This window comes from Rhipicephalus microplus, unplaced genomic scaffold, assembly GCF_043290135.1.
Source record: "Rhipicephalus microplus isolate Deutch F79 unplaced genomic scaffold, USDA_Rmic scaffold_13, whole genome shotgun sequence".
In the NCBI taxonomy this organism is placed as follows: domain Eukaryota; kingdom Metazoa; phylum Arthropoda; class Arachnida; order Ixodida; family Ixodidae; genus Rhipicephalus; species Rhipicephalus microplus.
In genome coordinates, this window is record NW_027464586.1 from 19,740,001 (window position 1) to 19,755,534 (window position 15,534).

Here is a 15,534-nt window from a genome sequence, read left to right on the forward strand (position 1 = left end):
TTAACGGTTCAGTTCGGATGCTTCCCGAAGCTGAGATTGAGGTCGAGACACCCTACTTCAGCAGGAAGGTTACTGCCCTGTGTATGACAGCCCCCCTTTACGACCCCATTATAGAAAACATCGACGGAGCACGAGGACTGAACGATCTAGAGCGTTTGGGGGACGACCCGAAGACAGAGGTTTCACTGACACAGGGTCCGCGAGAGACAGTGGAGGAGCATTCCGCGACGTATTGCACACAAGCTCCAGGTGAAGCCGGGGTACAAAAGAGAGCGAAACGGGAGGTCATCATGTTGGTCGAGAAAACGTGCCGTGTAGTTGGAGCTGCAGCGAAATGACCTCAGTCAACCAAGAGCGAAAAGGTGACGGGGTCGGTCAGTCAGGCTCGGTGTCACTTCGGGCACAAGCTGGTGAAGAACCAGCAACGACTGGATGAACGTGATGACACCTTAGAAGCGTCGAAAGTGTCACTGACGGCAGAGACACCACCTCAGATACGACTCGCTTGAGACAGCTTGCTAATTACGAAAGAAGAGAAATAAATAGGAATGGAGTGAGCACCGCAAGAAAAGACGCATGTGCTGCACGAAGTACACAGGACGGGAGCTTCGGTTAGATATGCACGTGGTTGACAGTGTTGAACGCAATAAATGGTGTTAATATTATTGCTATTCTGGTCTCGGCGTGATCGTCTAGTGGCTAAGGTACTTAGCTTCTTACCCGAAGGTTGCGGGATTGAATCCTGGCTGTGGCGGTTTCATTTTCAATGGAGGCGAAAATGTTGCAGGCCTGTGTGCTCAGATTTTGGTGCACGTTAAAGAACCCCAAGTGGTCGAAATTTCTGGAGCCCTTTACTCGTCGTCTCTAATAATCATCTGGTGGTTTTGAAACGTTAAACCCCACATATCAATTATTATTGTTATCCTGTGTCACAAGTGTGTGTCAAGTGAGCCGAAGTCTCTGTTGTGGTTACGTGATGTGATCAATGTGATCGCACAAGTGTTGTAAAGAGAGACCCTTGTACGTCTGCGTTGTTTGAAATGTGGGATAGACGTTGTACTCATGTTCAACTGGTTATGGTTCATGTGTTGTGAAATCAAACTTTATGTGAAATAGTAAAAGTGTGGCGTTGTTAATGTGACGCTTCACGAGCGACGCACTGTGTTACGGAATTTTGTTGTGCGGTGATTTTTCACGCTCAATTCTGTTGTTTTGAGTATTAGGGGATAATAGTTTTAAAGAGAGGGATCAGTGTCACAGACGAGCGCTCAAGAAGCACGCGCCTCCGTTTTCTAGCGCTGGCAACATTGGCAGGTGCACCCTTCAAGCACGCCATAAACGGGCGCAAAAAAATGGCCCTGTATCTTGATGTCAATTTGCATATGTCGTCGAAAGACGATAGTCTTGCATGTGGAGAAAGTGAACAAAACTTTAATCTGATGTTCTGCGCAAGAAAATGGGTGGATGCTATTCAGGAGGCGCTGCATTAGAGTGCCTCGAGCGTGCACCGGAAGCGAACGAGCGCATCAAGTCACGTCGCACGTGAGACATGAGCGCCATCTGGCAGTTTTGTTCGAAAACAAAGCGCATGGCTCTGAGACGGGTGTGCGCGCCCGTCTCAGAGGTGATAAGGTGTAGAACGCAAGGCGACGGGTAGGTGCCAACACCATCTCGTCTTAGCAAAGCGTTGGAAACACTCGCCTTTTCGTGCAAGCATTGCATGGTCAGCGCAGCGTGATAAGCGCTACAGTCCTTAAAATTATTATGTATGCCTTTTCTAGTAAAAGAAGCACATGCAGAATATATACGTGTTGTTATGGTGCCCCATACATGCGCAATAATTCAATTTTAATTGACAATTACACAAGTATGAACGCTAAATCTTGAGCAACATTGGTGGGCGCTGTGGATAGGGTTAGTCGTTTCAAATACCCGGTGCCGTTAAGGGCGGACAAACAGACAAATATACACACACAGACCAAAGTTTTTGGGTCGAAGGTCCACAAGGAAGACTATCGTCTTTAATATCAACGGACTCTTCAGGCGCACTATCTCTTCCCCTTGAGGCGTTTGACGACGTACGTGACGGAATCGTGACATTATTCATGTCTTGACCAACGCGTCATATTAGTCAAACCATCTTACCCTCCCATGCTAATTTTGGTTCCCGCCAAGTAAAGGTGTAGACAACGAGAGCACCCAAACGCAAGCGGATAGATAGATAGATAGATAGATAGATAGATAGATAGATAGATAGATAGATAGATAGATAGATAGATAGATAGATAGATAGATAGATAGATAGATAGATAGATAGATAGATAGATAGATAGATAGATAGATAGATAGATAGATAGATAGATAGATAGATAGATAGATAGATAGATAGATAGATAGATAGATAGATATAGATAGATCGCCAAAGTTCGCTAAGAAATGCTTCACAATTAAAAGAACAAAAATCTCAGCATATCCACGGAATGAATGATGATTGGTGGGGCGAAGCGTTCGTCAGTCCGTCCGTGCTCCCGTCCGTCCATTCGTTCTTGCTTGCATGCGTTCGTGCGTCGGTCTGTGTGTCCGTACAGCCCTGTGATCATCAGTGCGTCCATCTGTCCATACGTCTGTCTGTACGTCTATTCATGCGGCCGTACCCCTGTCTGTCCATTCGTCCGTTCTTCCATGCGTCCGGCCCCTATGTCTGTCTGTCTGTCTGTCCATCAGTCCGTCCGTGCATCTGTGTGTCCATCCGTTCATCCGTCTATCTAGTGAACACTTCAAGTACCACCATATACCATATTTTTCATCATGTATTCTTCATATACAAGTACCGCCACCCAGCGGAAATTCTAAGAACCACTCTTTCAGGCTTGTGCCACTGGTGGTTACGCACTGCAACGACGGACGCACAAGCCACGCTATAAGGAGCTTCACCATGGCAGCATATCCACGGGGTATTTCTAGCTCCCGTAAATGCACTGTTGGCATATTTGTGGCGTACACAACTGCTTGGCATACTCAACCTACTTTCGGTTTGATGCTGACTTGTCTGTTACTGTCACAAAGAAACAATCCTTATACTGCAATTTTGGCCGCATATCGACGGGTGAATGACGGAGAGTGGGGCGAAGCATCCGTCCATTCATTCGTTCTTGCTTCCGTCTGTCCATGCATCCATCTGTGTGACCAGCCGTGCGTACATCTGCCCGTCCGTGCGTGCGTCTGTTCGTGCGTCTGCACGTTCACCTGTGCGTCCGTCCCTGCTTTCGTCTATGCATCCGCTCTTGCGCCCGTCCATGCGTCCATCCATCCGTGCAGCCATCCATGCGTCCGTCCATGCATCGGTCTGTGTGTTCCACCAACTCAACACTCCAAGCACCACCATCTCGCCTCTTTTCATCATATATATGATGGATGGATGAATGGATGGATCGATGGATGGATATGGCTGTACCCTTTAGATCGGGCGGTGGCTAGCCCCACCAAGCCGTAATACCTAATGAACCAAAAACTAGATTTATAATTTTTTCTTTAAAAAGTGAGTTTGAGGATTCGTACTTTGCAGTGAAAAGTTTATTTTCACTCGTGCCTTGACTTTAGCCACCAATCAGATAACCTCCGTCTAGTTAAGTCTACCCGCTTAAAGTCTATTTTGTCCTCCCGTCCCTAAACCCAGTGCTTTGAAAAACTCTGCGCTATCATCCTGAACTATAGGGTGGAGCCCTTTACAGAACATTATCAAGTGTTTGGTAGTTTCTTCTTCCTCTCCACACGCACTGCATACTGTGTCTACCCCTTCGTATTTGGCCCGATATGTCTTGGTTCGCAGTACTCCCGTCCTGGCCCCAAACAGTAGAGATCTACCCTGAGTATTGTCATAGATCCTCTCCTTGGCAGTTTCCTGCTTAAAGGTTCGATAGATCTCTAGTGCGGACTTCTTAATCATGCCCATTTTCCACATGTCAGTCACCGTTTTCTTCACTTTCTTCTTAACCGATAGTTATTTTTGGTTTGGCCACCTACTGTTTTCTAAGTATTTACCAGTAAATTTCCTGGTTCGATTCCTTTATTTTGTAGCGACATTCTTCATGTACAAGTAGCTGAAAACATTCCTAGCCCAACGCTCCTCCCCCATTTCTCTCAATCACTTCTCAAATTTTATCTTGCTGCTAGCTTCCCTGCCCTCAAGTGATGTCCATTCATATCACCTTTTACTCCCTGATTTGGTGTACTCCCGTGCGCTCCTAAAGCAAGCCTACCTATTCGAAGTTGCTTAATTTCTAATCTTGCTTGAACTTCTGATCTCATACACAAGACCGCATTGCCGAACGTCAGCCCAGGAACCTTAACCCCTTTCCATGTTTCTCTCACAACATCACACCTATTTTAATGCCACAGTGCCCTATTTTTCATCACTGCTGCATAGCTGTTACCTTTAGTCGTCACGTATATTTCGTGTTGCCTCCGGTACTTGGTACCATTGCTTATCCACACGCTCAGATATTTGTATTTATCTGTTATCTCTAGCGTGACCTCCTGTATTCTAAGCTCACTACTTTCGTTGTCATTGAAAATCATGACTGCTGATTTTTCCTTACTGAATCTAAAATCTAACCTATCTCCCTCATTACCACACATGCCCATCAATCTCTGCAAATCTTCCTTGTTTTCGGATATTAGCACTGTATAATCTGCGTACATTAATGCTGGTAGTGCCTGACCAATGAGCTTTCCTTGTTTGACTAAAGTGAGGTTGAAGCCCAGTCCAGTCCCCTCTGATTTGGCCTCTAATCCTTGTAGGTAAATCATGAATAACAAGGTTGACAGGGAACACCCCTGCCTAAGCCCCCTCTGCAGGCTTGGATACCTGTTTTTCCCACTTTATGACTACCTTGCTACCTTTATAAATATCCTTTAAAAGATTAGTGACTATATGTTCCACGCCTAGTGTGTCCAGCATTCCCCACCATTCCTCTTGAACCACGCTATCGCACGCTCCCTTGATATCCAAAAATGCTAGCCACAGGGGCCTGTGTTCCTTTCCTGCTATTTCGATGCACTGCGTCAGTGAGAACAGATTGTCTTCTAACCTCCTGTGTTTCCGAAACCCATTCTGCAGTTCCACCAGCACCCCCTCAATCTCTATCCATGCCTGCAGTCTTTCCTTTATAATCTGCATCGCCAGCCTGTAGACCACTGATGTCACTGTTATAGGACGGTAGTTGTTTATGTCAGCTTTGTCCTCCTTTCCTTTAGAGATCATGCTCATCCTGCTAAGTTTCCATCGATCGGGAACTTCACCATCGATTAATATTTTGCTCACTGCCTCTCTCAAAGCCTGCTTAGACTTCAGACCTATTGTCTTTATCAGCATATTTGGAAAGCCATCTGGGCCTGTTGTTGTACTAATAGGAACCCTTCGCTCAGCCCTTTCCCACTATTGTTGTGAAAATGGAGCCATTGCACCACTTGAGTTGTCCTTGTCTATTGTCAATTGTGATTTGTCCTTGTCTATTGACAATTGAATTGACAGTCATGTCAATTCAATTGACACTTCACCTCAATTCGGAAATTTGCTGTATGCTGGAAAACTATCTTAACTTTATCATACGAAATTATTGGAATGTATGCATGGGTTGTATGCTTCTAGTTCAGTGTAATTTCGATTTTACGCCATTTCAAAAGATATGCACTACACATTCTTCATGCATGGTGCTGCCGGAACAGCACGAACATGATTTTATGAGAAATCATATTTGCTCTTATTACAGGACGAGAGGGTGCCGCTGACGCCCTGCGTAGTCTACCCCAACCACAGCCCAGAGCAATCCTAGTTCCTGAACCTCCACTTGGATGACCTAAAAATCTTCCGTGTCAGTAATGTCGAAGAAGGAGTGACAGCACTGATGAGTTGATTTTTTCTATTTTCAACGTTGTCTACGGCTGCAAGGCCTTTAACAACAACCACCGCGACAGAGCGGCTTTTTCTCGGCGTGAGCTTGGAGTTTATCAAAGAAGTTGTTCAGGCAGTACGACGCTGAAAATTTTAGTGTCACAATGCCTGAAGAACTTTTTCTAGTGTGGTCATGGTAGCTGAATAAATATTGTTATTTTTGTAAGTTATTTTGCTTAAATATAGTTGGACCGTTCTATGCCAAACATCCCAGCCACTTTGGCGACCATCTGAAATGTATTTGAAAGAAAATGTGCTGACTTACTGCCTTGAAAACAGTTAACTGCTTGAACATTTCAGCGAGAAAAAAAAGTTTTGTTTGTGTGGCTGGCTTCTAAACTTCCTGGCATAATGCCGTCTGCGTGCTGTTTGTAGAAAAGTTGACTTTAAAACTAACGCTTATTATTTCTGAAGCAAGTTCGGTCTACATGTTAAGTAAATGTGCTTGTGTAAGGTATTTGAAGCTCAATTATATGAGTGCAATTTTTTTGCCACATTCGCTTCCAAGAATCAAGCCACAATGTGTTATGTTTGCATTTTTTATTGCAATATTGCACTTTGTATGAATATCTGTGCAGTGAAAACTTACTTCACAAAAAGTATATTTTGAGGAAAAAATATCTTTAGACCTCTCAAGCTGCTGAAATTAACGAGAAAATATCACGAATGTCACAAAATTGTGATTTTGGTCCGTATTAATATGCAATTTGCTCCATGTTGTGATACAAGGAAAACACATCATTATAATAAATTGTAGAAAAATAAAATTCTTTGCGTAATAAAAATCTTATCACAAGAAGGACAGGAAAGAGTGCTGTCAACTGAGTTTTATTGAAGGTGCTACAAGCGTTTTTATACTGAGCACAAGAACAGGATTCATCTGCAACAACACGTGTGTGACCATGATAAAATACTTTTAACCGAGAAAAGAATACTCTCTTTCGGAAAAGATGAGTGAAGGTGTACTGATGCATTGATCCTTGGCCTTCCTGATAAAAATTTCTAAAATCTCTCATTTTTTCTCCTTGTTTTTTTTTTTGAAAACCGTGTTTTATGAAACCTAGTACTGCACTTACATTCTTTAAGGTGTCCGGCCATGAAAATACTATAGCCCTTCTTAACACTTAAAGCATGCTGTCTTGCTCGATCATTGAAGCGTTGCCCAGTTTGTCCTATGTTTATTTTTCCACATGTTAGCGGTATCTCATACACATTAGAATGGCGTTCAGTAAACTATTCTAGTGACGAATGGTGCAAGATTGACCATTCCTGTTGCTGTAAATACATGCACTTTTGAAAGCTTGCAATGGGTGGAAGACAACAATATGATATCTGCTGGCTCTTTTCCTAAAATTGTGAGACACCTTATGTATGTAGTACCGTGTAACATTCAAAGGTCATTGGTCATTCTGTTTTTCCTTTGGTCCTGTTTTTTTAACTTTACTTTCTGCAGGAGGGTTTTGCAAACGAGTGTGATGATGCTGTTGGGGTATTGGCTGGTGCTATCAGCCCAGGAGTGCTAAGAATGTTCTGCCTTTTGATAGTGGGCTTTCAAAACCAGTAAAAAGAGGAATTGACACCACATGTATTCAGGAGACCCTTCAGAAGTAACGTTAGCACAAGGGTGAGGTCAGGCTTAAAAACCAGATTAAAAGACTAAAAGATGCTAGATATCCCAACAAAATTGTCACACCAGTTTGTGAAACCCTCCAGCAGAAATTAAAGTTAAAGAAGACAGGACCAACAAAAACAGAATGACAAAAACCTTTGACTGTTATACCACATAACGTGTCTCACAAATAAAAAATATAGCCAGCAAATATGATGTTAACGTGTTGTTTTCCACTTCTTGCAAGTTTTCAAAAGTGTGTGTACAATATAGCAACAGAAATAGTCAATCTTGCACCATTCGTGACGAGAATAGGTTTATTAATGCCAATTTAAAGCTTGTAGACGTATTTTTGATCAGAAAGGCCAATGATTCGTGCATCACTGCACGTTCACTTATCCTGTCTGAGTGGTAGTATTCTTTTCTCAGTTAATATTATTTTGTAGTGGTCATACGTGTCATCGCGCATGAGCACTGTTCTTGTACTCCGTATAAAGGTGCTCGTAGCACATTCGCTAAATTCAGTTGAAAATCGGTGCTCTTTCCTGTCCTTTTTGTCTCTTCCTGAAGTTGTCGCACTGTGACTAGCACAGAACCACGATGAACCAACTCGCCCAAATTAAACTCTTGTTACTTAATACGTAGTCTGAGTTTCATATAGAAAGAAGGGGCGGTGCTTTTAAAATAAAATTTTCACATACAACACTTAGATGGCATTTCTGGAAGTTCAGAAGGCAGCCACGTGACCAAATATTTTTCCTCTCCTAAATATTCCAGAAGTTCACTATTTTCAATGCAGCACGAGTTTTTCGAATACCCTTGAGATGGTCACCAAAATGGCTGGGACATTTGGCCTAAAATGACCCAGCTGTGTCATTAGCCATGATTATGCATTACCTCTTTTGTTTTTGTGTGTCCTGACTCAGCTTTGTGTTTGTTTTTAGCTTATTTTGTTTCTGATCATTGTATTGGTTTTTTAAGTATTCGCTAAAGTCATATGTGCGAAAACCCATATATGTTTGCATGTACATCATTTCTCATAACCAATTGTTATACATCCAGGAATACAAAGCTTAAACCACTGTGATCGTATACATTTGAAAACACTATCGGTATATATTTTCGTGTGCATCGCTTCTTGGGAACGATTGTGTACATGAAGGCGTATATAGTGAAATCATGGTGATTGTATATATTTGAAAGATTTATAAGTATATATTTGCCTGTATTTCATTCCTATTAACCGATTGTGTACATGAAGGAGTATTAAACTGGAAAGCACTGGGATTGTAGATACTTGAAAGAAATATAGGGATAAATTAGCGTGTATTTCATTTGAAGTCTCTGTGTACTTGAAGCAGTATACTGATCTGAAACCAGTGTAATTCTATGTTTCAAAGAATTGTCAGTAAAGTGAAACTGAAAATATAATAAACATTTGAGGTGCTGCGTGTGTAGTGTACGTACACGTGAACATGTTACACATCTGGTGACCATGTTGTGTGGCAGAAGAAAAGTTCATAAGCTTTATTTGCCTATTAAATAAATGCAATATGCAAGGGCAGCAAGTCTTAGCTTTCTGTAACGCGCATTATGCTTATACTGTGATGTATATATATATACGGCAGAAGTTCATACACGATTGTACGTGTTTATATTTTTGCCCACACGCAATGAATGGAGCTCGACAGGTGGCACACCATTAATAATCAGGACCACTTTCTTCAAGTAGTGTGTAATCAGTGCATGCTGATATTTATTAGTGCAGTCTAAAAGAATACTGGTACCTTTGCTATGGGCACTCAACACCCTTGTGCACCCTTCTCGCACCCTCCTCAGTGGTTGTTAAAGAAGTGATCGACTTTGAAGGCACCCTACTTTAAGGGTGTTTTAGTAACACCCTACAGTTTTTTACATGTACACCCTATTCTAAGGGTGCATGGACAAGCACCCTTTTTGGAAGGTGTTGAATTAACACCCTTAGGTTGTCGTCCATGGGACAAGCTCATTTACACCCTTCTGGGTGTAAAAGTTTTTACTGTGTATGCAGTAACTCTAGAAAACGTGAATGAGTGGCGCCATTTGGTGTCTTCTTTCGAACAAGATGGCATTAGTGGAACCGCCTCCTTACGCATGCACCTGGTGTTCCAAACACATGTTTCGGAACACGCAGTCCAGCAGAGTCCTTATTCTTACGTGAAATTATACTCACTTGGTGACCTTGAATATTCGCAGCAGACGCACGCAGCGAAGCACGGAGACTCCCAGCGGAGGCATGATGTTAGTGTAGGTGAAGACCGTCTCCAAGATGGAGCTGATCACCACAAAGCAGTCGAATCGATTGAACAACGACACGAAGTAGCCCTGAAGACCGAGGCTGTACAGCTTCAGCAGCATCTCCAGTGTAAACAGCACCACGAAGAACATGTTCGCCACGTCTGCACACACAAAAATAACACACAATTATCGCCAGACTGACCCCACGCTCCGCTATAGAATCCTGTCCTGTGCTTGCTGCACGCAAACTTCTTAATCCCATCAGCCCACACTAATTTTCTCTCAGGTAATTGCCTTCCCCCCAGCTGACCAGCGGTTGTCCTGACTACGCGCTGCGTGATCTCCCATTCTTTTTTTTTTGATTTAAACTATGATGTTTGTTCCGTGACCCGCTCTGCTAAGTACCTGTCTCTTAGGGTTATACACCTATCGTTCTTTTTTCGTTGTTTGCTGAGCCATTCTCCATAGAGCTTAAACCCTTTTCTAAGTCTCCAGGTTTCTGCTCCGTAGGTAACTAACGTAAAGATGCAGCTGTTGCATATCTTCCTATCGAACGAGATTGTGCCAGTTATTGCCGCTTATGCGACAGATATCCTGCCCTGGCTGATCCACAGAACATAATGTGGAGCTGTCGACACAAAACGCTTGAAGGTGCTACATATGTGAAGTGTAAGCAAATCGGTGACCTTACTTATAAAAGGAAGGGCAAATTAAAATAAATGCTGGGGTTTTATGCGCAAACATTGTTTATGTCTATGCTGGACGCTGTGGTGAATTACCTCAAACTAATTATTTTGACTTCGTCGATGAGTAACAGCAAACCTTGATGAAAAGAGCGCTGGCGCGCGTGCTATTTTTACACACACCGCTTTTAGACGACACTGGACAGCACGAAAACCAATGATTCAGGGGTACGCGTCACTCATAATGTGTTAAAATCACTCAGCGAAGTGTAAAGAGCATGATGTTTGCAGTCATTGCAAAAGCCTGGCAGCCACTGCTCATAGGCGGGGCGATGGCTTGGCTATTTTTAGCACAAGTTGCACGCAGCTAATGGGGTTGCTATGGCAGCGGCGGAACAAGGGTTTTTGTTAACGAATGTCTTACTGACAGTTTTGAAGAACTGACACGAAATATATATATATATATATATATATATATATATTGTGAGAATTCATTGTACGTCATCTTCCTCATCTATCAATAACCATCATCAGTCTTCGGCCCGTTCCTCTTCTTGATCGGCGCCATCTTGCTGTTGCTTCAATAAAGCGTCAGCTGCACCGTTGTATTTCAAGTGGTGGAAGGTGCTTCCCGATCTCTTCGACCTCTCTCCATCCAAAGCCAGCTCCTGGAGCTCCGTTCGGGACGTCGCTTGCGCCAGCAGAGGACCATGGCCCAAGAGCAAGCCCAACCGAACCACCCGCCGGCGCAACCACCAGCCGCCAACCCTAGCCCGGTCAACAACCCCCCTCGGGAGCCTCCAATCTTCTCCGGTCTGCCTGGCGAAGATGTCGAAGACTGGCTCGACAACTATGACCGCGTAGGTGTTTACAACAACTGGAACGAGGCATCGAAATTAGCACGCGTCCAGTTTTACGTCTCTCAGGTTGCCAAGACGTGGTTCCTGAACCATGAGAGCGACTTCGGCGATTGGTCTTCCTTCAAAGACCAGCTCCGACGCATTTTCGGTACACCGACCGTCCGTTCAGAAGTTGCTCGCAAGAAACTGGCAGAACGCGTTCAACATTGCGGTGAGTCCTACACTTCCTATATTGAGGATGCACTTTGCCGCCGTATCGACGACACCATGCCAGAAGGTGATCGTGTCCGGCACCTTCTGAAGGGTATCGGACCCACCGCTTTCAACGCCCTCGTCGCACACAACCCTTCGACGGTTTCCGACGTCGTCTCGGTATGCCAGCGGCTTGATACCTTGCAGTCAATCCGCCTACGACCCGACTTCTCTGAGAACCCCCTGGCAAACAGTATGGAGCTCCGATCCATCATTCGAGCCATAATTCGTGAGGAATTGCAAGCCTACAATTTACCTCCTTCTAACAACGTTCCCGCTCAACCCTCCTCTAGCGATCTGCGTGGAGTTATTAGGGAAGAAATGTCAGCGTTTCAAAGCACCCACCGTGCTCCACCATGCGCCCAACCCCCTTCGTATGCACAGATCGCTGCAATGCAACCCTCGCCGTCTCAAGTACCACCACCTGTACCTGATCACGAACATCTCGCACCTCTAGTCACCCGTCCACCGAACCCTACCTACCATTCTTCCTGGCGGGCCCCACGTCCTATTTGCTACTACTGTGGAATTCGAGGACACATTTCCCGGGTCTGTCGACGTCGGCAGCAAGATGAACGTCGTGGTTATGCCGCTTTTGAACGAGACGACACATGTGCTCGTGGTTACTACCGTTATGCCGACAGTCCTTCCAACCACCGATCACCGTCTTCTGTGCGCATTTCCAACACGACCAACAATACACGTGCATCCCGACCACGCTCCCCTTCGCCACTCCGACGCTCTGTTTCACCACTTCGGCCTGTCTCTCAACTGGCTGCCCAGCGATCGGAAAACTAAACAGTGCAGTTTTTGGAGGGAAAACTGCATCGCGGCGAACTGACCCAAGTCCTCCTGAACGACCGTCAAACATGTTATTGGTAACTGTGGAAGGTGTGCGGGTGTTGGCTTTGGTGGACACGGGAGCAACTATTTCAGTTATGCGTGCCGACTTGTGTTCTCGATTGCGGAAAGTGAAGACACCCTACCTTGGATCATCTTTGATTGGGGCCAATGGAGCAATAATTAGACCATCGGCCCAATGTACAGCGCGTGTCTTCATTGATAGTATTCTTCATCACATCACCTTCGCTGTCTTAATTTCATGTGCTCATGAACTAATTTTAGGTCGGGACTTTCTCTCATCAGCATCTGCATTAATTTCTTGCCGTCAACGTGTAGTCGAAATGACCGAGACCGACCACTGCAGCGAACGCGTCGACGAAAAACCATTGCGTTTCTTCACAACTTCCGAATCCATACTGCTCCCGGGTCAAGAGCAACTCATCACCATCACTTCTCCGAATATTGCGAATGATGACGTCCTTATCACCCCTTCCAGCAGCTGTCTAGCTCGCGGCGTTGTAGTCCCCTCCAGCCTGGTGCGGTTCAAAGACAGTGCAGCGATAATCATTGGCCTGAACCCTACCCCAGAGCCCGTCCTCCTACCCCAAGGTTCTGCAGTGTCATGTTATGTGGATACCCAACCGGTATCTTTGGTCTCTCTTCACGCCTTGACAGCTCAGCCACAACAGGCCCAGTCTGTTATTTCCTCCTCCTTTGCTCCCGGGATAAATCCTGACCTTTCTGCTTCTCAGCGTGAGGCGTTGCTGAATTTGCTCAGGAAACACCAGGCCTCCTTCGACGCCAATGCTTCGGCACAAGGACAGACCACAGTTGCGCATCATCGCATCGACACTGAAGGTCAGACTGTTGTACGCCGTCGTCCCTACCGAGTCTCCTTGGCTGAGCGCAAAATCATCGAGGAGAACGTGACCGATATGCTAAACAGAAACATCATACGACCCTCTACCAGTTCTTGGTCATCACCCGTTGTGTTGGTACAAAAGAAGGATGGATCGGTACGATTTTGTGTTCATTACCGCGCGCTCAACAAGATTACCCGAAAGGATGTATATCCGATGCCCCGTATAGATGATGCACTTGACTCATTGCAAGGCGCCCAATACTTCTCCACCCTTGACCTTCGGTCCGGGTATTGGCAAATACCAATGGACGAAGCAGACAAAGAAAAGACCGCCTTTTCTACGCCGGCAGTCTGTACGAGTTTAACGTAATGCCATTCGGTCTATGTAATGCTCCCGCCACATTTGAAAGGATGATCGACACTGTTCTTCGTGGCCTCAAGTGGAAAACTTGTCTATGCTACCTCGATGATATCGTCGTGTTTTCTTCCACTTTTGATGATCATCTGCAACGCCTAGATCAAGTGCTCACATGTCTCTCCAACGCTGGACTTCAACTAAACACAAGGAAGTGCCATTTTGGCAACACAGCTATAAAAGTTCTAGGACATCTCGTTACTAAAGATGGCATCCAGCCCGATGCGGACAAAATTTCCGCAGTCCTCAACTTTCCGCGACCCTTTCGTTCCAAAGAACTACGCAGTTTCCTTGGACTCGCATCGTACTTTCGCCGCTTCATTCGCAACTTTGCCACTATTGCCGCTGCTCTCCACAAGCTCCTTGCTAGTACCGGTTCCTTCGATTGGAATGATCAATGCGAAGCCTCATTTCAAGAACTCAAGCAGGCACTGACATCCCCGCCGGTGCTTTGTTATTTCGATGACAAGGCACCTACGATATTACACACTGACGCGAGTGGACAAGGAATCGGCGCCGTACTGCTCCAGCGCGACCATGCCTTTCGCGAGAAAGTTGTCGCGTATGCAAGCCGCACTCTGACCACTGCAGAGAAGAGGTACTCGATAACCGAACAAGAGTGCTTGGCTGTTGTCTGGTCCATCCAAAAATTTCGTCCGTACCTACATGGTCGACATTTTACTGTTGTGACAGACCACCATGCTCTTTGCTGGTTGTCCACAATCAAAAACTTGTCGGGACGACTTGGCCGCTGGATTCTCCGATTACAATCTTATGACTTTGACGTCATCTACAAGACTGGAAGACAACATCAAGATGCCGACGCTTTGTCACGATGCCCTTTGCCGCAGTTTTCTGAGCACGTCACATCCCCTTGTCAAATTGGCTATACGGAGGACGCCTCGTCGATATCATCAATTTCTTCCCTACCTTCATCCACCCGTCCGTCAGCACTTGCTACTCACCAGCGAGCCGATTCTTATTGCACTGACATCAATGGTCGGCTTACCGGTGCTTCGTCTTCCCCTAATGCCAGGCTCCGGAAACAACTCCGACTATTCATGCTGGAGGACGATGTGCTATATCGATACATTTTGCACCCGGAAGGCCACCGATGGGTTCCCGTCGTACCACGCGCACTACGCACTGAAGTTCTGTGCGCTTCCCACGACGACCCGACGTCAGGACACTTGGGTTACTACAAAACATACGAACGCATCCGCAGTCGATTTTTTTGGCCAGGTCTTTCCACGACAGTAGCTAAATATATTGCCTCGTGCGCACTTTGCCAACACCGCAAGCGGCCCACTACTGCTCCAGTCGGGACCCTACAATCACTTCCTTGTCCATCAGAGCCGTTCTCTGTCATCGGAATTGACCTCTTCGGGCCCCTCCCAACTACATCAGACGGCAAGAGGTGGATCGTCACCGCGGTTGATCACTTGACCCGGTACGCTGAGACGGCCTCAATCACTTCAGGAAGTGCTTCGGAAGTAGCAACTTTCTTCTTGAATGCTATTTATCTACGTCATGGAGGCCCTCGTGTCCTTCTGAGCGACCGGGGAAAGGCATTTCTTTCAAGCACGCTCAGTGAAGTTCTTCAAGCATCAAAAACAGTTCATAAAACAACATCTAGCTATCACCCGCAAACCAATGGCTTAACGGAAAGATTTCATCGCACGCTGTGTGACATGCTGTCCATGTATATCCGACCGGACCATCGCAATTGGGATGCCATACTACCCTTTGTGACGTATGCATATAATACGTCAGTTCAACG

At 45.4% G+C, this 15,534-nt stretch overlaps 1 protein-coding gene across 1 annotated transcript in view; it reads right to left on the reverse strand.

Moving 5' to 3' along the window:
• Window positions 1-15,534, reverse strand: part of LOC119162950 (muscle calcium channel subunit alpha-1-like) — a 1,445,695-nt gene that overhangs the window by 827,956 nt on the left and 602,205 nt on the right. The window contains exon 14 of the mRNA XM_075882643.1: window positions 9,775-10,000. Coding sequence (XP_075738758.1) covers window positions 9,775-10,000 — 226 coding nt within the window. The remainder of the gene's footprint in view (window positions 1-9,774; window positions 10,001-15,534) is intronic.